Source organism: Cyprinodon variegatus, unplaced genomic scaffold (assembly GCF_000732505.1).
Source record: "Cyprinodon variegatus isolate N-32 unplaced genomic scaffold, C_variegatus-1.0 Scaffold20, whole genome shotgun sequence".
Classification (NCBI taxonomy): Eukaryota; Metazoa; Chordata; class Actinopteri; order Cyprinodontiformes; family Cyprinodontidae; genus Cyprinodon; species Cyprinodon variegatus.
The window spans coordinates 2,409,644-2,437,488 of record NW_015150473.1 but is presented as its reverse complement, the minus strand read 5'-3'; the positions used below and the strand labels follow the sequence as shown (position 1 = coordinate 2,437,488).

General features: G+C 35.4%; 1 protein-coding gene across 1 annotated transcript in view; it reads right to left on the bottom strand.

Moving 5' to 3' along the window:
- LOC107094008 (contactin-associated protein-like 2) overlaps positions 1-27,845 on the bottom strand; it is a gene marked incomplete at its 3' end in the record, with an annotated part of 204,901 nt that overhangs the window by 61,119 nt on the left and 115,937 nt on the right. Inside the window, exon 2 of the mRNA XM_015389403.1 lies at positions 13,468-13,578. Coding sequence (XP_015244889.1) covers positions 13,468-13,578 — 111 coding nt within the window. The remainder of the gene's footprint in view (positions 1-13,467; positions 13,579-27,845) is intronic.

Genomic DNA, 27,845 nt, shown 5'->3' with positions numbered 1-27,845 from the left:
CATATCTCAAAGGGGAGAACAAAATAGAAAAAGACTTAAGTAATACCTTTCAAACAGTAAAGATGATCTAAGTAAGCACATTAAGGTTATACCATAAGATACAGATTGTAATCAAAGGGAGAAACAGGAGTGAAAGATCTAAGGATAAACATGGGTTCACAGGGTCATACAAGAAATGGATGTTGAATGTTAGAAATGAGGGAATTAAGGGTGACAGGCTTAATGAATGGTATCATCAGTCAAAGGGGGAAGAGGGAAAGAATGAAAGGAGAAACAGAAGTCAAGAGGCATCATGGGACTGTCACTGTTCTTTCGCTTGTCACACACAGATGTTCAGGGAGAAGAAAAAGAGCAGGAGGAGGATAGGTGTGAGAACAGGAGTGCAGAGAAGGTCAAGACACCACCTCTAAGAGAGACACAAAAAGGCAGGGAAAGCCAAGAGGAAGAATAAAAAAACACAGAGGAAAAAAAAGCTCTCAACAAAAGTGAAGAGAAAAACAATTCTTCAGTTTCAAGAGAAACACTTGAAATTGATTAAGCAAAATGCTTGAAAATCAAAGCTTAAAAGCCTTTTCATTGGGTAGAATAAACTCTGATTAACAGTTTATAAAATATTTTTTCAAAAATTGTTTCATCACTAGCGAGAAAACAGACACAAAACCAGATAAGGGCAAATACGCTTAATACAGAAAATGTAGTCTCTCCGATTCAAATAGTGGACTAAACAGTAAAGCAGGACTCGAAATTAGCATCCCATTCAGGAACTATGGTCTTTCTGTCTCTACCTCTTCTCTTTGTCTAAATGTGAGAATTATCACATATTTTGACCTTTTCTACATTACAACAAAATGCTTGTTAGCCTAATTTAGCCTAAGTTACAGACAACCATATAACGAACAAAAAAGACAAAAAAAAAATGGAGTGCAAAAAAGTTGATGTCATGTAAAAGGTTTTCATTCAATTTAAAGTATATGAAATAAACACAGTTCCTTTCATTTGTATCTTAGACAGCTTACATTATTTCAAGCAAATGTGCTTTCATTACCACAAATGTAGGTAATATGCATAATTTCAGCATAAACAAATCCAATCCTAATTCTTTTAAGGAGTTTTTTGTAAAACTCTTAATTCCTTTTCCTTGTTCTAAGAATTCTTAGAACGAGAATAAAAAAAATAAAATAAATCAAACATGGTTGTGAATCTGACGATTATAGCTAAAGAGAGGCAAAGGATTATGAATAAATCATCAACCCTCCAACAAGCACCTAAGTTGCCACAAAAACTTATGGGCATTTATTTAAAGTTTTGATCACCGTAACAATATTAAGAGAAACTCTAAGACCTTAATTAATTATGAGTAGAGTTTGTCAGAAAAGGGAACTGGAGAGAAAACAGCTGGTTGGCCCTGTGCTAGTGCTTTATCTTTCTGTCATGGAGCAAAGGGAGGGAATGGAGACAGAGTAATTTAATTAAAAGACGGCTGGCATTATCGATGGATGACTGCAATGGCTGGAGACATCAAACAACTTTATAAGAAGACTGAGTGAAAAGAATGTATGAAAAAGGAAGGGGAGTCTGGTTAATTGTGCAGCACATTAAAGCTCAGTTGTCCAGCAGCTGTTACACTGTTTGAAAAAAAAGAAGAGACAATAAGAAACTTTTCAAAAGTTGAGCGTAGATGTAAACATACTACATGTAAGGATAAAAATGGGAGGGAAAAAAATAAGAAATTTTAAGAGAAAGGAGAGCACAGAATTTAGACAATGAGGTGTGGAATGAGAAGTATTACAATAAAAACTTATGATGAAAAAATAATATGGCTACAGTGAGATACACATAGGTGAAACAAGTGAAATCTGAAGAGAAGTATAAAAAAGAATGTAAAAGAGAAGCAAAAAGGGATTGGTGATCAGTTTTGTGTACCGTTTGTTATCCATTCTCATCTGTGGTCAGCTTCCTACTGTAAAGTATTGTGATCATACATATGTACATGCAAAACTACCAGATGGATGTACCGCAGGCACACAAATGCATGCACATACAGTGTAATCTATTCATATCTCAATGTCATCAAACAAACTGCAAACTATTCTGTCTTGACAGAACCCAAACAGTTCTCTTTTACACAATGCAAAAACAGAAAATTAAAAACAATCCACTGGACTTTGTTTCCAAGTTTGAAGACGTTTTGCATCCCATCCAGGAAGCTTTCTAAATTCAAAATGTCAGGAATTGATTTATTTATTTATTTATCTATTTGTTTGTTTTGAAAACATGCATATTGGAACAGATAAAAACAAGGCTTTGTTGGACTACTGTATAAAACCTCTAACTCAACGCTATTCCTGACAGTTTGAATTGAAAAAGCTTCCTTGATGGGAAGCGAAACGTCTTCAAACTTAGAATTTTTTTAAATTGTTTTTAATTATCTTTTTTTATAATGGCTATGACCTGGATGACTGAGGACCTTCACCAGCATTTTACACAAGTTTACTCTGAGATATTAGAATCACAGTCCCTTGCACTTTTTACGATGTCAGTTTTGGTCCGCTGCACATTTTACTGTCAAAAAACAATGTTACGCTAGAGTACACAGACATTTGTCGAGCACTAGGCAGAAAACTGCAGCTCAAGCTGAAACTCGCTTCCCCGAGTTTAGACCGAACACAAGCTCCTGATTGGCCCAATTTCTTTTCTTGTGTGATTGGCTGTCAGTGCTGTCACTCCTGAGAGTCTTGAAATAGAAATATTTATTAGTTCTCTTGTTGTGGTCTTTCCATTCTTTTCCAGACCTCGAAAACAGTCAAATCAAATTTCATACTTTTTTGAAGTGCATAGGGACCTTGTACTAATCCAAACATGTGTATTAGTATTTGTTTGTTTTTTTTTCCTCCCTGCAATATCTATGTAGGTATTGCAGGTATTTGCAGTATTGAGGCAAGAGTTGTAGAAATCTAAATAGACACCGGTAATCTTTGTTATAGAAGTATTTTTAGATCAATCCTCAGAAAAACTTATGTTGAAGGATACTAAACACTCCTGATTTAATATCCACAGCATTTTTCTCAATTCATCTTTATACTTCTAGTCATTATTTATGGTATATGGTAAATGGCATGTACTTATATAGCGCCTTTATTCAAGTCAGGAAACTTGACCAAAGCGCTTTACACTACATTCATTCACCCATTCACGCACACACTGATGGTGGCAAGCTACATTGTAGCCACAGCTGCCCTGGGGCTCACTGACAGAAGCGGGTGGCGCCAGTCTAAGGGGCCGCCTTAGACTGGCGCCACCGGGCCCTCTGACCACCATCAGTAGACAATGCAGGTGAAGTGTCTTGCCCAAGGACACAAAGACACTGAAAGTCGGAGTTGGAGCTTGAACCGTGAATCCTTCCATTTCAGGGCAAACTCCTACATCCAATGCCACTGCCGCCCCATTTATATATCTCTGCAGTTTATATTTGCTGTAATAGTTAAGTATGTCTATATTTTTATTTGCAAACGACATTTATATCTAGAGTTTGAATTCAAATATTTAACATAATCCAAACTTGCTGAAAATGTTCTGTGTAAAGAATCATGGACCAAGAAAGATTGACAGTCTTTTTAAGATATTTAATCTGATATGAGATGTAATGTGGTAGAGTTTAAATGTTTTATGCTGTGTTCTGATATACACACTGAATGAATTATAAGACTCTGGGAGTTTCTTTGCATTAATTGATTTACATTAGAATGGGGGCAGAATAGCCTGCATTAGTTGGTTATTTGTCCTACAAGTAACAATTTGTTGATATTACTTATTTTGCTTTTCTCAAAGTTGAAGTTATGTTTTTAGTGGGTTACAGCTTAACTACTTAACCACAGAAATTGTCATAGATTATATAGATTACAAGGAAATCATCTGGACTGGATTCTCCTTTTTTTTAAATAAACACAAACCTTTTATATTTATGAAGAACAAAGCTAGCTGATTATTCTCGAGTCAAGAACATTAAACCTTGCTTGTGGAGTTTAAACTTGAGAGGCTTGTTTGCCACAGACTGATCAAAAACATTAAGCAGAAAAGTTATGGGCTGAGAACAAGCCAGGCACTGCATGAATCTAGTCGAAGGACTAGTGCATAGTAAATTGGCAGTGCATGGTCACAAGACAATGATGCCCATAGAATTACTGCTAAGTACCCTAGTAGAGAGACTATTCTTTTTACAGGATTCATAACCCCATCACAGTCAACAGTAAAACTAAATGAAAAAGTTTAGACTTTGTCTAAATAAAGCTTTGAGTATACCAAGCAGGCTAAGTAAACTCTTTGTATTTTGATAAATATAAGTGCTTCAAACATGCAGTAATAAAAATTTGTAAAAGTAAAACCAGCCACAGTATTCATAGGATTATACTTCATCTTCAAATTTGTTTCTTAAAGGTGCTTTTGATCATTCCAATAGGCCCTTTAACTTTATAAGATCATTTCTAAGATCAAATTATTTTTGAAATTATCTTTGTCTTCATTTCACAATTCCTGTGACTCCTTTCCTCTCTGTGGCTCCAACTACTGTCCTTTCTTTATTATTTATCAATTTCTTGATCCAACAGACAAAAGGGTACTGACTGCAGGTGAAATTGGCTTGTCTGCTGAAAAATACAGGGTCTTATACTTGAAGTGACAGGAAGAACCTGCTGTACAGTGGAGGGAAAATGTAGATTTGGGAAAGGGAAGAGAAGGGATGTGATAGTGTAAGGCAGGAGAGTCAGAGCCATGACAGGAGAGTAAGGAAAAGAGGAGATAAAAAAAAAAAAAAGTAGGGAACAGTGACAGACAGAAATTATTCTAAGAGTGCAGAGATGGAGAGGAAGAGAGAGAGAAAAAAAAGAACCTTAGTCAGTTATAGTGAAAGGTAAAAAAATGAGATGAAGATATATGCAGAAAATGGAAAATTAATAAAGAAAACAATATGTTCTCTACTGTAATTTATGTAAGAGAGTAAGAAATAAAAAAGAAAAAACTGGTTCATATGAAAGCTAACATGAGAGGCTAATGAACATCAGCAACTGACATTCAAAATGAATAAGTCCAACAACACTGTGTTATAGACTTTAGGACTTTTTATGATGGATAAAAAACAGCTGCTTAATTAACCAAAGAAACAAAGAAAATCAGGATAATTGGATAGTTAATAATACTTTAAGAAATAATTTGTGAAACAACATGTCTAAAACTGGGAAGCCAGTTATTAGCATGAGAAAGTAAGGTATATTACCTGCATTAGTATTTCAATGTCTTATATGCATCAAATTATTGGTGTTGGGAAATTTCACTGTAAAAAATATGTTTTCTCTTAGAGTTTCTTTATGTATAGTAGTATAATACTTCATTTTATTATCCATGTATGAACACAATAGCTGTCGAGTTGGGTTTTTTGGAGCATTTTTATTCTCTTATCAGTGAATGACAAAGCACAAACTCCGATATTACAGGTTATCAAAGCATCTGACAAGATTCACAATTTTATCAGCTTAACTCCACATGATGAGGAAGTTATTTTAATTAAATTCCTTCTCTGTTTAACAGCAGTGAAAGGCTGAAGTAAATAGTGTTATCAGAACTCTTTCATGAAAGTGGTGGCTGCCAAATATACAGTAGAGCTATGCTTTCCTTAGAGAATCACATTGATTCTATGTAGGGTAGATTAACTTTTCTTAAGAGCATAACTTTCAAGTCGTCACTATTGTCCCTTTATCTATCTAGTTTTTGGTCTGACACATTATAATAGTGAATACTTTTTTGTTGGAGGGTAAACTTTACAGGCAAAACAATGAGGACACCCATCCGCTTCATAAAATTTTAATGCTCCGATTGCATCCATTGCATCTGATGTATAAAATCAAGAACCTAGGAATGCTGATTGCTTTACATTTATGAAAACATTATTTGCTCTCAGGAGCTCAGTGAATTGAAGAATGGTAGTGTGAAAGCATGTCAACTTTGCATTTAGTACATTCGTGAAGTTTCTTTGCTACTAAATATTCCACATTCAACAGTAAGTGGTATTTTGTTTAAAGCGGAAGCAATTGGGAAAACAGAAATTCTACTATAGGAAACAAGAAAAAAGCCAGTCATGCAAATAAATATAAATTACCCTAAAATATAAATAAATTACCCTGCATGGAATGGGTTTCTGGGTTTGAGAAGCTATATAAAAACACTACATGATCAAGTTCAATATCAAGCATCAGATGCTATGGTGAAAAGTAGGTCAGTAAAAGCAGTCGAGAAAAATTCTCTAAATAGAAAAATCTTTGGCCGCCTCTATGTCAAACCAACGGGTGCCTAGATTTGGTAGTTGCCGGATTTATGGAGGACTAAGTGTGTGGTGGCCTGATCTCTTGGCTAAATGACATGATTGAGAGAAAAAAAAAAAGATGTTGAGTGTGCATAAGATAAGATGTGTGAAGTGTTTCAGTCTGCTCCCTTTATATAAACAAACTGTGTGCTATTCATAGTTTGATAGCTGCTGTATAAAAGGACAGTTATCTTTCAAGCCATGGAGTTGGAGATAGTAGTGGTAAATATTATTAATGAAAATGGATATAATGATGATGATCAATATTGTTTATCTCGAAGTAGTACAAGAGCCAGACTAAGAGAGAAAAAAAGGGATAAATAACAATAATAGATATAAATAACAATAATTATTGGGAATTAATTGGTAAAATTATGATTTTATTCTCGTAATCTTACCAGAAAAAAACCTGCATTATTACAAGATGCAAGCAATGATACAACTTCATTCTGGAAATTTTACTAGAACGAAGTCATAATGCTATGAGAATACAGTCATAATAGAATAGTCTGATTAGTCCTTTCAGAAAACAAAATCTTGAAACAATAACTGACTAGCACAAGCACTGGACAAAAAGGGTTAAAATCCAGGAAGATACAACCTGTATCTATTACNGCATCAGATGCTATGGTGAAAAGTAGGTCAGTAAAAGCAGTCGAGAAAAATTCTCTAAATAGAAAAATCTTTGGCCGCCTCTATGTCAAACCAACAAGACGCATCTTTCAGGGATCCAGCCTCCGTATATCTCCGGATCAGCACCATTTTGTATCCACAATTGTGTTCGTCAACGATGAGGATGATGAAATTACTTCATTGATGCTTTTTTTTTCATGACGATAACGAAAATGGACGAGCTAAACATGGAACTTTGTTGATGAAAACTTGAGAGTTATGGGTGTGAGTTGGAGTCAACGAGACGAGACTAAATAAATATTAGCGGGTAGTCAGTCAGACATTTAAAATGTATTATTGTGTTGTAATCTGCTAAGCAGTATCAGCTGTGTTGTTGCATCCAGTTGGTCACGCAGCCCACCTTTTGCACAGAGCTGCACATTCTGCATGACTACAGATGGATCATGGCAGCAGCAGAGGGGTTAAAATAACCCAGAATGGTCCAGGTGTCTGACAGAACACCTGTACTGCGTGCTGAACTCTGACAAACTGGTCTTCCATCTGTGCTTGTGTTTAATGCGTCTTTTTGCGCACTTAGCTCAGAGTCTGTGCTTAACGCGCTACACCTATGGTATGCTACTCATTAAACTATGTGGCTGGTAATCCTCTGCCAAGCGTAAACAATCCTTTTGTCTATTTCTTCCAGCTCACAAGAGGTGATACTAGACATTCTTTCTTTCTTCTACCAAAAGAAATCCCTAAATTATATCCAAAGCAAATATTTCATTGCATAGTTTGCTTTTTGGATAAACATGAAAAGGAAAATAGATCTTTAAATATTTCTCTTTCATGGTTCTCGTTTCTATCTATTTAAATATGATGTAAATGTTTCCTTGAATTGTCATTAAAAATTTTGTGCATTTCCTTTATATATTTCAACATTTAGATAGCAAATTCAATCAATGTAGGGCTGGATTGCCATGGCATTACAAGGCAATTATGTAGGTTCTCTCTGTATTTTTTTATATCAAAACCCTAAACCTACTTTGACCCCTGAACAGCGGTAAAAAAGGGGCAAATTCTCAGAAATAAAGCCAAAATTGACAAAGCAGAAAGAAGAATGTTTTTGTTCTTTGCTTTTTTGGAGCAATTAAGATTTTATTGATCTGTGTGTAATGCATAATTTATTGTAGATCAGGTAGTGTTTGCTTTATGACGGAAACCTTGTATGTCTAAAACCAATCCTTTATTGCACTTTTTGTTAGTCTGTCTGCTATTTTAACCAATATGATGTGTTGATCTGCTATTTTCACAGCTTTTGTGAGACCCTTTTTTATAAAGTAGGGCATTAACTCATAAAAAAAAAATATTTGAATTATATAAATCAAGTTCCCTGCCCAACAACAATGAATGAACAGCACAACAGCATACAGCAATTCTAGTATTTAGGCAATCTGTCAGTCTGGTAAAGAATCTGGTTGTTATTAGAAATTCTAAAGATTAACTTTTTTGCAACGTAATACTGACTAAAACTAGACTAAAACCTTTTTAAGTTTTAGTAGACTAAAACCAACTAAAACTATCACATATCGTAATGACTAAAATGCGATAATAATTATAGTTTTTGTCCTGAAGACTAATCTAAGATGGCTGTCTAAAATCCGCAGATTTTTGAAAGCCATCTTAGATTAGTCTTCAGATACTCAGACTTCAGATACTTATCCGCACAATATATGGATAAAATCCAGCACATATATTTTCAGCTGATTCAACCGTGATCCCCTTGCATTTTAATTGGATTTCCTGAAGATCCTTTGTTGCATTTATGTCTTACATGCTTATATGCTCAGAAGATCCTTGCTAGCATTTTATCTCAAAATACATATCTTTAATAACATGGTAATATCCTAAACCCGCATTTTTATGAGATCCTGAAAAGGATTTTCTTGCATATTTTTTTTAGCATATTTTAAATGTCATCAAACTAAACATAAACGTAAACATAAAATAATTTGATACTGATGGGATTAAAAAGGTTTAATATTTCCTTATTTGTAAAAGCCCATACAAAAGTATTCATAACATTCTCAAAAGTCCTCATTTCAATGCAGGTTGACAGCGCAAGAGTTATACAGCAGAGACGCAATTATAATATTGACTTTATTCCCATAATATATTGATCAGGTAATGTTATAACTTTATCCACGTAATTTTTTGTCCCTGTTAATACTAGTTAGAAATTAACATTTAGGATGTGTTTTGGTGGCACAGTGGTTAGCGCACGTGACCCATGTATAGAAGGCTTAGTCCTCGATGCGGCCGACCCGGGTTCGAATGTCCTGTGGTCCTTTGCCGCATGTCTTTCCCCCTCTCTCATACACCCTTTCATGTCAGCCTACTGTCCAAAAAACAGCCACTAGTGCTGTAATAACTAAAAAAAATGAACATTTAAAAAGCAGAACATTACCTGTACTTCTAATTGCATATTATCTTCCCACTGCATGAATTAGTGCCCACCTGTGCAGATGTCTTTTTCACAAACTAATATTATTCCACTATTTTTTTTTATAAATTATGGTGCAAATGTGCTCACATGTACACAGTCTCTCTCTTCATATCTGCTATTTTACCAACGCTTAACTTGTGGCTACATTGACCGTAGAAATGACTGTTTGCCAGTTTGCACCTGACTTTCAAACGTGCTGAAAAATAGACAAAAAAACTGCACCCCAAAGCAGTCTTAAGCTTTGTGGCTGTTGAGTCTTCAAATCTGCATATGTTTCACCCATAAAAGTGTTTGGTTTGGTCATTCAAATATGATAATCATATTCATAAAGGCACATAGACTAAAACACATTTTTCAACTGCTGATTTTGCATCTGTAAATTGCTTTGCACCTTCCATAAAGATCATCTTTGAATGTGCTAACACGTTTGCACTTAATACATGAAAACGTTTTAAAGATCAAGTTGTCCATGTGGCAGCATACTAAAACATTCTGTACAGCTTTACAATCCAAAATATATCGAAACAATTTGGACTTTGATTTTCAACATGACTCAGTTAGGAAATGGGGGAGTCAGTTATAGTGGCCTGCTTTCAACCTGTTGGACACCTCGGAGCACCAGGTTAAAAAAGCAAATGCCACAAGTTTATCCAACATTGTTGACTGATTTTCACGTTGATCTCCTCAAGTATTATTACAACAGTTATGTAATTACATTACTATGGCTGCTGAATAAACTCCTCAGATAATTTTAATGGCTGCCAAGGGTGTCCCAACTACATATAAATCCCATGTAACAAAAATCACATGACTAACATTCACTAGTCTCTCAGTACTTTTGGCTATTTAATCTAGGTATCTACTATTGTCTACAATATGAGACAAATATGAGACAAGAAAAAATCTCACTGAATCAGTTTTCAGCAAGACAGCTGTGGAGGTTTGATGTTGATCATGCAAGCATGGAGAGATGGAGGGAAATATGTGGAGCTATAGCACATTGAGCTGTTAATTGTACATCATTTATTTATTTTTTTGCCTCCCCCGTTTTATGGCTGTGGGAAACTGGAGAATTACTCATAAGAACAAACTCAACATGGCTGCTTAGATAGAAGTAAAAATAACAAGTAGTGCTTCTTTTTAAAAAGGAAGCTTGTATGAGAGATGCAAACAGCAACTTTTAAACATAGCGTGCACCAAGAAAAATGGGCTTGTGCTTGCTTTTGCATGCGTCTAATAGACGGTCCCTCTCGGGAGCGGGTGCAGGGTTGTGCATGTGCATTTTATTTACAAGTGAAGTGTGCAGGTATTTTTGTGAAGTTTGCTCAAATCCTCTATTATACCTTTAAGTATTTCACTGCAAAAGACAATGAACCTTTTGGAGTAAGATGATACATTTCCATGTCTCTTCTATGTTTTAGCTCACAGACAATGAAAGACACAAAGGTGTAATGAAAGATAATAAAAATAACCCTTAAATATCAATTTCTGTTCCCAAATTGGCATTCAATTGCAACTTAATTTTCTATGAAAATCTGCTAAATCAATGCCCATAAAGATACCCCCTGTTTTTTGTGGCATGAAGTGCTAAATAAAAGTGAGTGTGGCAAACATTGTTACAAATTTCATCATGCTGTTTAACCTCTATTGTCTAATTTTGAAGTATTTGTTAGTTCAGCCCATAACTCATTGTTCTCTCTGCTTTTTCCTCATCATAGTTGGCTGTAAAACCATTCTGTTTTTCAGTGTTGTCCTGTTTCTCTGACTGTTACTGGCTGGATATGCTCTCTTTCATCCTCTGACATGGGAGCTGGCTCAGAGCTCATCTGCCTGGCTGGGTTTCCTGGACGGGGCCGCCTGTGTAGCTGGTTGACAGCTACCTTTTGTATCTCTGCTTCTTTCTGTATCTCTGCTTCCGTCTCCTTGAACCCCAGCCGGCCTAGACAGATGGCCGCTCACACAGAGTCTGGTTCTGTTGGACGTTTCTTCCTTTTAAAAGGTAGTTTTCCTCTCCACTGTCACTACAATCATGCTTGGTGTGAGGGATTGCTTTCGAGTCAATGAGTCGATGCAATCAGCTGGTTCTCCTTATTGTACATAGAAACTTTTAACCAATCTGACAGTATGATCTTGATATTGAATCGTCTCTGGAAAGTTCCTTGGGATTATATATTTTGTTAATCGGTGCAATATAAATAAACTGAAATTAATTAGATTACTTACTTTTGCCTGAATGGGGAGTGAGAAACACCATGTCTTTCGTATTTGTTGTTTTAAACTGGGTGCCTTTCTGTGGATTTTTGTTTAAAAGCAGCAACAATGAGGAAGGGAAAAATAAAGCCTACTGGGAAATGCAGAATAGGCTAACGGACGTGTTGCTAGTTAAAATGAAATGCATGATAAGTGCAGCCTTAGGTCCAGCTTTAAGGAAGTTTACAGCAGAGATAGTTAAGACTTTTCGACAATTTTATTTGTTGCCACCCACAAATGTCTTAAGGACATTCCCCAGTTCCATTGAAAACACGCTCATTTTTTATTTAAAAAAGCTTGCCTCTGCTGCCTCCTTTACTAAATCAGTATTTAATTCATGATACTTTCCCACATTGACAGAGACAATATGTTAAACAGCGAAACCAGAAAAAGGTAGGTATTTTGGACAATCATCACAAAGGGTCTAAACATTTCCAATGTATCTGTAACTGATCCTCTATTTCTCTGTTATCTTTCACAGCATACTGTAATTTCAAATGACTCTGTTAGTCAAAGATACATTTTGAGAAAATACATCATTAAGGACGTTTCTACTGAAACCTTTAACCAGATTGACTCTTCCACCACCACTTTGTCCTGTAACTCTGTAGATGAGCAGGCAGATAACTTTCACGATAAAATTTTTAGACATCATTGATTCCATTGCCCCTATTAAAGTGAAAGTCTTTACTGAGAAGAAAGAAGATAAGAAAGGTCTCTGTGGAGCAATGATCCAACAGTCAGAAGTGAAGAAAGAGAGAAAGCAGAATGCAGGTAGCAAAAAACTGTATTCCAGGTTCACTATAAGATCTATAAGTAGAAGCTCTACAGATATAACATCTAGAATGAAAAAGATATGCGGTATATGATAATATGTTCAAATTTGAGAAGATCTGTGCTGTCAAGTGTAAGACTGGAGTGGGATTTGTGAGGGTTGGTGTTTTTTTTTCTTATTCTCATACTTTAAGTCTTTCAAAATGTTCATATACTGTAACTATTAATATTTGTATACTTTTGTCTTACATAAATATATCCATTATTTAGCATTTTTGTTTTTTTCTACAGCCACCTGTATGACAAATGGGTCTATATTTCCTCCTTTTCCTAATTTCTGTCTTGGCACCTTGTTTGCATAAGATATTATAAAAGAAGCATCCTCTCTAATTGCTTTAATTCAATTGGTGAGACTTAAACCCCCAGATTACTTTGCCTCTATCTGGCAGGTCTGCATCACTTTTCAGTTGCCTAAGCTGCAGAGTGACTACATTAGATGAAAAAGTATGAATTATTAATTGTATAAACATAAAGGGGTGTAATTGTCTGTCTATATCCCTTAGCTGTGGACCGATGTGGAAATGAGCTTCAGCCTGAGTCACAGAGATAATGATTAAAACGTTGATGAGGAGAGTGAGGGACGGTGGAATACAAAAGAAGAGAGAAAATGGGTCAGAAGAGGCAGAAGGGGAAAAGACCAGCTGTGGAGCACTGTGAAGCGTGTCTTTTTATAAAGGTTTGAGCATTCATCTCACAGTGTGTCCACCTGTAATATCATTCATAAAGATGTATGCACATGTTTCCAAATTAGACTATTAGTTTCTTATATGTGTAGAATAAATGTGAAAAGAAAACCCTCCCAGCACTTTCATTTCTATGGGAGTACAGGGACGTGTGTGTTTCTGTGTTTGTGTGTGAGTAGATGTGTCTTCCCTATGAATTTTTGAATGTCCTATAGATGTGTGTTTCCTACCTCCTCTCCTGTTGAGCTTGGCATATCCAGGTGCATATCCACTGGAGAAGACAGATGAGCTGGTGAAGGCCGTGTGAGGCAGCGGAGAGGCTAGAGCCTCATCACACTTCTCTGTGGGGAGCGAATGATTGTGAAGACAGAGAAAGATGAATAGGGGATAAAACAAGACAGGAAGTAGAAAAAGCCAGAGGACAGGTAATTGTGATAAAAGCAATGGAGGGGAAATGGGTGGGAAAAGAGGAAAGAAAAGGAGAAAAGATCAGTGAACTAAACCCAGAAACTGAGTTAACCAACATGTGCATAGCCTTAATGCAGAAGATTAATTACAATTTAAAATTATTTAAAGAATTAAACCATCATGAACTTTCCCCTCATAATTGTTTGCTGTAAATTCTTATAAATTGTTTTATTTTCGCCATTGCCATTGACTGAAAAGATGTTTTTAGTAAACATCCTGCTGCATCTCCATAATCCTGTTAGAAAAAAAACCCCCAAAAGTTTAGCAAGTCTTTATAATTAAAAATAATTTATGATCAAACATCGTTATTCAAATGCAAACAAAGACCAACAGCTAATAATAGATTGTTGATACTCTGATCGTTGTTTCAAAAGCACAGAGTCATGCACGCACTAGCAATATTGTAGGAGGGTTACAGTTTGACCTAAAGACCTCCACGGCTTTCAGATAACGGATGGATTCTCTTTACAGCTGCATGGTGGCACAGTTTGAACCTTGGACCTTTGGCCTATTTTATTTGCTGCTGCAAAGCAACAAGAAGGTCCTGTGTTTGAGTCAGCTATGGGGTCTGCATGTACTCCCTGTGCATGTTTGGTTTCTCTCCAGGTACACCAGTTTCCTCTCAGTCCAAAAACATGACTATTAGGTCAACAGGTGACGCCAAGCTGACCCTAGGTATCATTGTGTGTGTGTTGTCCTGTGATGGATTAACTAGCTCTTCATGGTGTACTTAACCTTTTGGCTAAAAACTGCTGGAGTTAGGCAGCAGCCCCCTAGTGACCTTGAAGAACAATTTGTTAAAGATAGCTGGATGGATGTTTGGTTTTTAACATCCTTTACTCCTCTCACAAATTAGTGTTCCTCTTTATCCAGAAAGAGAACTTTGATTTTGAAGTTGCTGGCCTGATCTGGCTAGCTTGTAGATCAGTGTAAACCACAGAACATTGGCCTGATGACGTTTCCTGTTCTGTGCTAGGCTATTCTTTTGCCCTTTACCTTAATAGCACCTTTTTAAGTCATGGGACGCCAATTTAGCTACCATATACAGGGGTTGACATTAAGGATTTTTACCACTTGTAAAGTGCCCAAAGGGCAAGTGACTTTCACATTTCCTTTGCCCAGAAACAATTTTTACTTGCCCAGTATAATGTTTGATAAATATAGTTCCTAATATTCATTTTTGTATATATATCCATGAAACATGTTTGTTTTTTTAAATGTTTTTCAGTAAGTTTACAGGTTCCTGGTGTGCATGTGTCAGATAATGAACTCAAGTCTACATTACCGCGTTAACATGCTTTTCAATCCTTCCTGCACATTCTTTGCTTTAAACTGTTATGTGCTTGGAAAAATATAAAAAGTAATGTTAAAAATCTAAAACAAAATTGACAGGTTAAAAACTTAAGATAAATCACAAGACAGAAGAAGGTGGACAAAAATCACGCCATCTGGCGGAAAATCACCCGGCTTTTTCAAGTCACGCGACTTTTTCAAATCACGCGAGAATGTGTACAAAACAACAAAAATGGCGCCCGGCAGTCAAATGCAATGAAATTTGTACTCTCCCTACAATAAAAACTACTTGCCCCGGGAGATCGGGCAATGGTCAACATCGAGCCCTGCTATATTTCATTGAGCCATTGACGCATATATTACACATTCACACACTGTTGGCGGTAGGCTAAATTTAGCCACGCCTGCCCTGGACACACTGACAGAGGCGTGGCTGCCATACATAGGCATCACATGTGCCTGAGTTTTAGAGCAACTGATGCATATATTTGCCAAACATGTAATCCCAGTGCTTTTTAAAGCCAAAAACACTGTAACCAAGGTCATGGATCTACTAGCTTTAAAAGGATGTTTAAAGTCAAAAACTGCTATACTACTTAAGTGAACTAAGTTGAAGCAGAAAATACGAAAATGACAAATTCAGGTTAATTATTGTGAATCCCATGAGAGCTGTTCTTTTTTTGCAGGCTTTGTTTTATAAGAGTTTTTATTTGATTACTGAATGAATGATAGAATATTCCTCCCTAGTGAGAGTATGGATAACACATTTTTTAATATGTAGTATTTTTACGAAATAAAGCAAGTAGAATAAAAAAAATTAAATGGGAAAATTAAACATACTTTTATATAAAGTACACTCAATTAAAAGTCACAATACCACTACTCTTGTAAAGATGCACCTCTAATGCATTGAACTAAATTGCAGTATACCGGTAGTTGCATTATCTACAGTGAGTTTGCAGAAAAAAAGACACTGAGGGCTTAGGACACAAAGTGCTTTTGAACACGCTAGATACGATACAAAGAGAAATCGGATCATATAGGAGCTCCTTGATAATGCATCGGTCTGGTAACACCCAACACATTCATCTGCAACTCCGTTTCCATAGCCTGACCCGAGACAGACCCTTGGTCTATTTTAGTCAGACCTATAGAGCAACTTGGCAGCAATGTCATGAGTCCTACAGGAAGAGAGAAATGGTGGCAGAATATAAAACATATCCTCTTTAGGGAAAATATTAAATTAGATTCCTGAACTGCATGGTAAAAAAGTCTGGTTTGCACAGTTTGGAAACTCAGGCTGTATAAAAAGCAAGAGGAAAAGACTATAATTAACAGAATACCCATGGTAGGAGCTCAGGATTACAGAAAACATATTAGGTAGAATAGCGGAACAACAACTTTTTAAAAAAAAATTGACAATCCAATTTCACCGGTCTTTCTCAGTTACGAACTACAGTACTCCAATCTTAGTTTCAGCTGCATTTTATTCACTTTAAAAATAGTTTCCATTAAATTTATACTAAATTCCTTTACCTATTATAATTAATGAGCATGGTCCACAAGTTGGAAATATCATGACTGTGGCTCTGCTTTCTTTATATTGTAAAACACTTGTCGAATACTTTTTTTGTAACTTTTTATAACTCTAGTAAGTCAAACATAGGAAATTGTTTCAACTTGTCAGACACAGGGACAGAGGTGAAAAATGCCATGCAGTTCTGCACAGACAGTGTCTATGTGGTTGAAACCTCTCTATATGCAGCATTACAGGGAAAAACAAACAAATAAAAAAAACTGAATTAGAGCTTGCAGACTCAGTGGTAAGTGGTGTGACCCAGCCTCTGCACGATCCTGTAGATGTTGGAGAGCAAAAGGTCATTCTGCCCCACACAATTACAAGCAGTTTTACATGGTACTTAAAAATTGATATTTCGTCATTATCGTGTTTTCTGTCAACTGTCACCATACAGCACAGATACCTATCAGATCAATCATGCATTATCAACAATGTCAGCTTTCTGCATTGGTGGAGAGGGAATTGTCCCTTTCTGCCATGTGGGACACACGTTTTAAATCCAAGCTGGAAATAAGGTGTTCAGAAATGTTTTGCTCTTTATTTATTGAATAGCTTAGGTTTTATTCATTTATATTTTACTAGGAGCTCTGCACCTGTAAACATTTTCATAGTGAACTAATCCGAGTGCGTTCAACTGGTCTGCCAACATGGAGCAAGATTTTTGTGCTCTGAAACAGCTATAGCGGCTGGTTTCCCTCAAACAACATAATTTAGCATTGTAATACAAACTTTGCTCAGGTGAGATGTTTTTTTTTTTTAGGTTGAACAGTTTTAAAAACATATATCGTTCTGCTCCACCTTAAGCTTTCATTTAAGCCTTAAAAAATTATTGAACATTTCTTTAAGACTCACACTGACATGACAACAGTTTCATAAAACCTTCCCTGATATAAAACACAGGTTTGCAGCTAGATTTGTATCCCTAAGATTTTCCTCTGAAAGTTGAGCTAATTTTTATTAAAGTATTAAATCCATACTATTTTTTAGGAACATTCAATTCAGTTTATTTCTATAGCGCCAATTAACAACACAAGTCATCTCATTCACTTTACAGTTCAACCACATCATACGGTCAAATTGATTTACAGTTTTCTATCTAAGGAAAACCGTTTGATTACATTGACTCATTGACTCAAATGCAATCCCTCATACTAAGCATGCTTGTAGCGACAGTGGAGAGGAAAAACTCTCTTTTGTTAGAACATTAAAAAAATTCTAAGAAACTCGCCAAACAGAATAAGTTTTCATTCAGCAGCATCTAGTCATGAAATCATTAAAAGTCTTAATATCTTGTTCCAATACCGTCAGAGGGATTCTATGCCATATTTAATCAAATAGTAGATGAGGATATGAGTTACAAATATTAATGTTTTATGATCTTGACAAATATCTAAACACATATGCTTCTTTATAATTACCAAGCACATTAAATTTAATCTGTTTTTTCATGATATTAGGTTACATTTAAGTTAATGTTCAATCCTGCCTGTGTAAAAATAACTTTTAAAATATTAAGTTTAAAATGAGGGAGAAGTCACATGTAAAAATCGCCTAATTTAGTCACACAGGCACAAAGTCACTGTATCAACCTCCCAGACCACTCAGGTCTTCTAGTTCCAGGCTATTCTGTTCACCCAGAACTAGAACCAGACATGGAGAAGCAGCATCTACAGTAATTCCTGTGCTTCTCTTATCTGGAACAAACTTCCAGAAGACTGTAAAAGTGCTGTAAGCCTGACTTAAGTCAAATCTAAAACCCCATTTGTTAAGAGCTGCCTTTGACTGTTGAAGTTAAACTGTTAAATGAGGTATTACTATTTTATGGCTGTGGTCCAACTGCTTTATTTGTTTTGCTGCCTGTTTTATTGTGTTTTTTTTCTTTATTTACTTTTATTTTTTTACTATTTTATTGTCAAATTCATGCAAAGCACTTTGAATTGTCACTGAATGGTGCTATACAAACAAACTGGCCTTGCCTGAATACAACTCTAATTTTACAGTATTTCATGGTGTAGATATATCTTAGTACTCTGCAAAGTATGATGTGAACAGAATGAGATAGGTACTGAACAGTGAACAAGATTTTATTAGTTCTTAAAAACATCAGCCAGTTGTTTCACTGACTTACAAAGAGAATATTAATTTCTGTGTCTACATATATTGTATAAGCTGGTGTCTGATAGTTTGAGACCACTAAATAATACAATTTTTTTGGAGACCTGAAAAAGGTTTGAAAAAATCACAACTTAAGTATGTAGTACAGCTGAAAAACCAGCCTCAAGCAATTTAAAACCACCATCGACAAACCACTCTGACTGCGATTATGTGATAACACAGCAATGCCACCTTGTCGATCTTGCACTGATTCTTGCAATGAATGTTTTGCTCATTAAGTACACTGCTCCTTATTTTATTGGGTTTGTTGGTCTGACACATCAGTGAAGCTGCCAACTTGTATAATGACTCTTTTGAAGCAGTTTTTTTTTCCAATTGATTTTTTTTATTATTTATACTTTATCACAACACAATAAACAGAAAGAGCACAATTTCCCTTAGGGGGTTAATATAGGGTGATTCAATTCAGCGCAGTTCAATTCAATTTAATTTGATTGGATTCAAGTTAATTCAATTATCTTTCCTCCATCTTTGTCAGGCGGCTACTGTCATAGCTAGTTGTGCTGATTTTCTGTCTCCTGTCTGCTTAACTGCTTTGTAATCACTAATCTGAAGGCATGTGTTGCTGAGCAAATGAATCATGTACACATTTAACTAGAATGATAGATTTATGGACTTTCTTGAAATTAATAATTTAAGGAATTGTTTTATAAATATCCTATTTAAGTACTGTTATGTATTTCAGTTAAAATGTGTATGTTATGCCTTATTTCACAATTTTCTTTCTTTTAAAACTTGCTTTTTTATGTTGTAGATGTTAAAAAACAAGGATTTTTACGCTCTCAATGTTTCTGTTTAGAGCCCTGACATTTTACCCTCCTTTTCACTGTTTTAATTTGTTATTTCTGTGTTCTTTCTTTATCTCTCGCTCTCTCTCACTTTTTTTTTTTTTTTTACTTTTTTTATATTTTTGGCTCTAATATGGCTTTTTAAGAGAAATCAGACAGGGCATAGTAAAACAATGCACACAGACGTGTTGCCTCTGGTTGCAAACTGGTTGGAAATTGAATCACAGATGTTTGCTTTAAAGACTGACTGCATTCACATGGGGCCTCTGCTCTACCCAAAGAATGCATACCACCCACTATGGGATTATTTTAATTTATTAACTTCTACACACTCACTAGATAAAAAAGAAAGAAAAAAAGAAAACTCCATACACCGCATTCTAAGATGTCCGAGAAGATTCTCTGTTTTTTTTAAAGTGACCTTGAATCATTTTAATACAGGATTTAATAGAAAAATAAAATGAAAATATTTATTTCATCAGCTAAGACAAAGATTGAAACTGGATCATGGAAATATTAAAATAAACCTAAAAAAGTAACTGCAAAGTAAACAAAATGCACAGTTTAGGAAAATATAAACTTTTCTCAAAGCTCAGATATTGATAGCAGTTTATTGTTAAACTCAAGTTCCAATCCAAGTTAGAGAAATATGTCACTCCTGTTTGGATAAGAAAGATTTTTGTTGTTCTCTACTTACATGACTTGAGTGTCAGCTATCATGGCCCTTTTGTTAAAACACAATTATATATCCATGAACACAATTCTTTTCCAATCCCATGAATTTTATTCTGAAAATGTTAAAATAAACTTTGAATTGCTGTACACAACAAGTGCTTTCAGTTGAAATACAAAGTTTTATTGCATTAGCAACCCCAACACTGCATGTTGTATCAAAAACTGAACTTGATAACAAGGAATTGTTTTAGAAATTGAACAGTGAACTAATAAAAAAAAAAAAAAAGGAATTTTGGGCTTGAAAACGTGTTTAATATAGCAGGATGTTCACAATGCCCCTGTTCACACAAGTTTGGTGTATCTGACCTTCTGTCCAGATACTGTAGGAAGGTGGCAAATCTGACAATATGCAAAAACAAAAAGGTATTTTTATTGCATGTGAGCCAGCATATGACTCTAACCTCTCTAAATACACACATGCAATCACAAACACAAAGATTGCAAAGTACAAAGTTGGGTTTTTGTTTCAGAGGTTGCTCTGTTCTCAACAAATATTTCTCATTATGGTATTTCTGCAGACCACTCCAGTCAATCCAGACAATGGCCTCTTTTCTTACTCCTGTTTTCATTATTTTTTTTGTAGTGTTTTTCTCTTATCTTTTAAAATCTTTATTTTGGTGGCAGCATGAATGCACCTCTTACAGGCATTGCAAAAAAAATTCCAATCCATATTACAGCTCTTGCTTTTTTATGATTTCATCTTTCCTCATTTTTTTCTATGCTTATGTATCTTCAGAAATGCAACAATTGTTTATGAGAACTTGTACTGTTACTAAAAAAACAATGCATGACTTATTTTTGTGTCTCAATTGTTGTGTCTAAATCTGCATTTTTTTCAACTCCTGGCTTCAAATTAATGGAAAATATTCTAACTCTAACTTGTGTCACTACGCCCCGAGTTACCTCTACCTATGATGTAGCTCGTCATCGTCTGTGTGTGTGTGTGGGTGTGTGTGTTTGAATGTGTAAATGACTGAATGTAGTGTAAAGTGCTTTGGAGTCCCCAGACTTAAAAAAGCACCATATAAATACAGATAATTTAACCTTTCCTTCCATTTATGAAGGCAGACCTATTTGATGGCTTATTATGGCTTGAACAAAATTCAGGAGAAGGTGTATCACAAGAGTCTACTTCTAAACCCTGAACAGCACAGTATGTATAATTCAGTATGTGTCATTCACAATCATGGAACTAGCTACATAGCATTACATTTCTGAGCTTAACTTAGTACTTAAAGGTAATCTATAACTTATAAATGTATTATCTACTAGATAAAAGTAAAAATAAAAATGCTTCACTTCAGGCATTCTTGAGTTACATTTTACTCTGAACATAGTGCGGTAGCAAGGCATACTGTGATTAAATTCATTGTTTTTAGATAAAAAAATATATAATGGTGTGCAGTTCACTTATTTTTTCACAGGTAAGATATATACGTGTCAGAAAGGGCAGCTTCTGTGTTTTTCTTGTTACTAATTAATTCTTCAGAGAGATAAGAAGCATAGCTATTAATTATTCACTGATATACCCAGTGGAACAGCTGCTGCCCACATACTAAAGCCCTTTACCACACAGGAGAGTAGATTTTGAGTGTACTTTACACAAAAATCAACAACTGCATAATTGACAGTGTGTATAAATTATACATTCTCATTTGCAAAAAAATTGAGACTGCTCACTTGATTCATATAAGGAACAGCTGAGAAAAATATTAATCATTTCAAAATAATTACATAATTTAAAAAAAAGAGTAACCAATTTAAGCCATTAGTATCTATCAGTCTAAAGTTCAAAGTAATGTTCAGTGTGCTCAGTTATCAGAGCAAATAATTCACTAAAATATCTAATGGCAAATGTCAGGGTAGACTACGGTGCTAGAGATATAGTTTTACGCATGAAGGAAGGATATGGGATGTGGAATAGATTGGAACAAAACAGATAAATAAATTGAAATAACCAAGGCAGAAGGTAGAAATACGGGTTTAAAAAAAAGAGATCTGACTGTCCAACCCACTCGGTTTAGTGACCTTTTCAGAAACTGCTAGGTAAAAACTAGGATATGGAAAGAAAATGTGAGCGGGTTTCCAGAAATTAGGAAAACTGGCACTAAAATCGTATAAATCAGTGAGGCATGTTTTGCAGTGAGATATTTACTGTAGAGACCAAATTATTAATTCTTCCGAAGGCAAACGCATGGTGTTCTTAAGATTATGTGTTTTAAGTTAAGAGATACCTGTCTAACTCTGCCTGGTTTCTCATTACTGCTCATCTGATCCACCTTCTCCTGTCTATATTTAAGCTGCCTGCTACCAGTTATCAGTGCCAGATTATTCGCGAGCCCTAGCCAGTGAGGAGATTATTCATGAGTCAGTTCATCTGGCAAGATTATCACTCGAGCCAGTGGTTAGAGTGTTTAAGCATTACCTTACTGTTACTGATTACCTGATCCTGTTCTGCCTCTTAACCACTGAGACTGCCTGTTCCCATCTGATCTGTTTGCCTGACTTGTCTTTGGACTCCTGCTGGATTCTGCCAGTTTGCTGAACTGAAATTGGACTTCTGGTCTCCTGGTTCTATATCCTGAGCACGTCCTCTGCACCGGCTTTGTCTTCCCCTTTGGAATAACCTATCTTCCTTTGTCTGCTCGGATCTTATCTCCTGCTTGTTCTCCATCCTTTGGGACTACAGCGTCTGGGATTCTATCAGCTGTGCCCGCTGCATTTTGTTGTCAGTTGACTGCCTACAACCAACCTCGTTCCCCTGGGCACCAACTGGACTATAAAACCAGGTTAGTGACTAACACGTTCATAGTCATCTTCCTTCAGATTATCATGGTCACTGACCTGTGTTTCTCTCCTCTAGAGGTTCCTGCCTTAGACGCCCTAGCCGCTGCTACTGCAGATCTGTTTTATAATAAACCCTAATACCACTATTTGTGTTGCCTTGAATACAGGATCTTTTGTTCTGAGACCAAATATTAGGAACTTCAGAGTTCGAAGCAGTTACATACACAAGGCCTGATCTTAAGGATCACATATGAGGAGTACAAAAATGTCCTTGTGCAAAGAGCAAAATCATTTTGAAAATCAATATGGTAAATGGCTGTACTTATTTAGCCTTCTTTCAAGTTAGGAGACGTGAACAAAGCGCTCTACACTACATTCCGTCATTCACACACTGATGGTGGCAAGCTACATTGTAGCCACAGCTGCCCTGGGACTTAGTGACAAATGTGCTACTGGCAGTTTGGGGAGGGCAAAGATTAAGTTTGAAGCCATTGACTTAAATATAATAATGGTAATGATTATATCTAACAAAAATCATAATAACACTTAATGTATGTCAAACATTTGTTTTCAAAGTTGTGGGGGAAAAAACAGAATTAACAAATCAAAAAAGGAACCTGAAAAGGTATTTTTTTCCAGCTTTGCTCATATCACACAATTAATAGACATGAAACAGGGTCGAAACCAACCTCTAAACAGCTGTATGTGCCTTTTCCAAGTTCTGCACAAGCTCTGCTTGGCTCATAATAATTTGATTATAGGTGGGACTCGATTAAAAATTGCTATGTTTTTACAGCTTCTGAAATAAAATCACAATCGCATTTTATTCAAAACCCAAATATCAACAAAATACACAATGTTTTAAGTTAAAGTTCAATTTTTAATGCTGACAACAGAAATATGACTGCTCAGCTGTGCATCAAGGATTGCCTTTCAGGACTTTAAATTTCCTATTTTACATGCAACAATGAGTGCATTTAAAACATAGATACACTGGGGCTACTTTTTTCTCCTTAAGTCAGTTACAGAGATAAAAAGTCCATGTCCAGTTGTTGTTCTTTTCAGACTTGGACTTCCTTTGGTTGGCTCTACAGCTGGTCCGATGTTGGCTGGCTAAAGAATTTGTTCCACATGTGTGCTACTTCAACACGACTTGAACAGAGATATTTTTTCAGCTTGAATACCTCCAGTGGAACAACGCTTATGATGCTGCTTCTTTGCCAGATTTATTGGTGAACAAGAAACAGCAGATATAAACATTTCCGTTCAAGACTTGGTTTGCCTACTTAAAAAAATACAATTGCTGTGTTTCTTGTTTTACATCTTATCTATATAATCAACCTCCAAAATATCTTACTAAAGTCCTGGCCCTAAATTTAATACAACATATATGTGCTTTATGGATATCATAAGGAAGTATTTAAAGAGAGGAAGAAAAAAAAGTTATTATTTTTTTTTTTTTGCACGAGAGCTGAGTTCTTTTTTACATTAGTTTCCTGCAATTCAACTGCATCAATTTGATCCTGCACAGGTGTTATTTTGTTATTTTCCCTACTGCAACAACTCTACTATCATTACTTTTTACTTTCTCTGATCTTCACATGTGCACAGACTCCATCTCCATTGACTATCATTGTAACAATGCAATTTATCTTGATAGAATGACTACAGACATTTTTGCAGGCAAGTTGTTATCTGATTCTTAAAAATGCTAATTATAGACACAAACATACACCTAAAATCTGTTTCAGATTTGATAAATCACTTTGCTAGTGGTAAATAATTGCATTTAGATGTCCTCCCATTAATTTGTGTGTTTTGGTAATCAGCATATTTGTCTTGCATATATTTATAAATGCAAATACGTTCAAAAGTTTGCACCTGCTTTTTTATTTATTTTAGTCATGCAATCCAATTGAGCCCTCGTTAGTAGATCAGAGGCCCTTACCAAAAAGCAAGCTTAACATAGCAGGATTACTTCCAGTCTTTCCACTTTAACAAATCCACAACAATGGTTATCAGGACTAGCGGTACCACAAAGCTGGTTATCAACTCACTGATCATGAATCTGTGAATAAATGAGCTGGTTAAAGGTAGCAGACTAATCACAACCATGACTGCAGAAGGGAGAGTCCCATATTTCTCCTGTGAGAAACAAAAACTCATCTTATTGAAAGGTTTCAATGAAAAGTCAAAAATATTGGCGGCATTAAATAGATGCCAAATGACATAGCAAAGGATTGCTGACTATGTAAATGCTTGCAAGTTACACATAAGTGTTATTTAACACGGACAGATTCCCAATCACTGTACTGCAAATTAATTGTGTGCCCCTCAGGAGGGAAGAGGCTTGGGAGCAGATAAAAATAAGACACAAAAACATAATATATTTTTTAGATTTTTATATAATTGCTGCACAAAGAGGCTTGCTTTGAAGCTTGGCACGTTATAGTCTCTACACTCATTAATGAATAATCAATAACTAAATTAGTTGATTAGGTAATTTCAATAAAATATTAATCACGATTACTCTGATTAATTGTTTCAGGCCTAATAAATACTGTCATATATATATATATATATATATATATATATATATATACACAGTATTGTATGTTCTTACACTGCTTTGGTCCTCAGGTTTCTAAAAGAAAGGAGAGTTGATTTTGTTTTTACGTACAAAAAAAAGGAGCAAGTTCTGGTCATTAGCACTATATCAAAACACTTTTCTACTTTTCTGCGTTACCTAAAATAGTCAAAATGTGCCAGTACAAAATTTTTGATTTTATATTATGGCTCTTGAGGTTTATAACACAAACCAAAAAAACACTTTATATTCGCTTTCAGATGCTAACGACTGAGGGAAATCCCTGACAGCCTAGCCAGCTTCAGAGAGCTTTGGATGGGGGTTCCAGCCCTGCATATCTGACTGTTATCTGTGTGTCTCATTGAAAAATGTGACACTGTCCAAATGGATAAGATATGCTATTCTTTAATATCTGTCTAAATTTATCAACACATGTCAAAAAGGTAGACATATTTAAAAAGTGAGTCTTCAAAGCTCAAAAAGGATCAAGCTTTTCCTGTACCATCTTCGAGCAGTCGTCCTATGTTGTTTAAATGTTTGAACATATCAATTAAGTGGGAAGTTAATAAAATGGCCTTTACATGACTAGATGACTTATTGAGAAGATAGATCCACCATTTAACCAGCTCTATAGAGATGAATTACAAACAGGACTTTGAATATCCTCTCCAGTTTTGTCCCTCCCCCTTTATCATAGCTCCCAAACAGGAGCTGTGATTATGTATTATGTGGATTCAGGCTGATCTGTGAGTCAGACATTTATCCAAAAGGATAAATTAATTTAAGAAATGTATAGAAATTTTTAAGACATTCATGGATATGCAATAAACACATATTTTAATCAATTGTATTTGTTTCTTCAAATATCTATATCTTTTAATGATTTTTATTTATTATTTATTGTCACAGAGTAAGGGTAATGGTGGAGCAGCCACAGCTCTTGACAGGTGGAGGCTGGGCTTAAAGTCACAGCTGCAGCTGTCAGTAAATACAGACCTAGCTGATTAGAGCCTTTTGGAGCTGCAATTGTCAATGGAAAAGGGGAATTAGTTTTATTAGAGCGTCACACCTGCTGAAATGTCTCATCCTCACTTTACATCTATAATCCGCAATAGTACACAGACATTCGTCTAGAACAAGGATCATATGGAAAACTGCGGGTCAAACTGAAGCCCGTTTCCATGAGTTTAGACTGCCCACAAGCTCCTGACTGGCCCACCATCTTTTCTTGTGTGATTGGCTGTCCCCGCTGTCACTGTTGGGAAGCCCACTTTACAAACATCTGATGCGCCACTGAATCAGGTCTGTGACTGGATGGTCAAACACGCTGAAGTTAGTTATACTAAAAAATAACTGCGTCCCCTCCACTTCTAAAATCAAAATATCGATAGTGTTAATAATATATACAGATTGAAAAATAATACTAGACAGTTTTTGCAAAACCTTGTATTTATAAAGTGTCAAAATCTCAAACCATAATTTTCTATTATTGTAGAAATTCAAAAATTCAGTGTGAACTGCATTAATGTTGCATTCATTGCAAGGCCATTTAAAAATCACATCAAATTTAAAGACAAGCTAGGTTTATTAAGAGAAAGAGAATTCAAAGTGCTTTAACTGAACAGACAAAAGAAAAAAAGAAAAGGAAAAGTACATCGCAGAGGCATAGAGGTGACACAAAATTATTGGAGAATAAAAGTAATACAAGATGATAATATATAAGAAAGATAAAATAATAAATAAAAACTGAACACAAATGACTGCAAAACAAGCATTTAAAAGTATAAATTTTCTCCACTGCTCACTCTGATCTGTAAAAACCTCTTGATAGAGTTAGAACATTAAAAGAAAGAGAAATAAAATAAAGAAATAAACAGAGGTTTCAATTATTGTCAATTCCAAAGTTTTTGTCTGGTATGTGAGTCCACCAGCTTTCTCCAGTCTAAAAACAGTGAATTCCAAGCTTTAAAAAAAGGTTTTTGTTCTTTTCTGAAAAGAGAAGGACATTTTTAGACACCAGTTAAGTTTATTAATTAATTAACTATTCCTTTGTGTATTTGCTTATTTCATAATCAAGGACTTACACCCACTTGTAGAGTATTCATACTGTATAAAGATAACAAAAAGACTAAATAGTGAAAATGATTTTGTGACTGATTAATATAAGGAAGGTGCAGTCCAAATGATATATATATA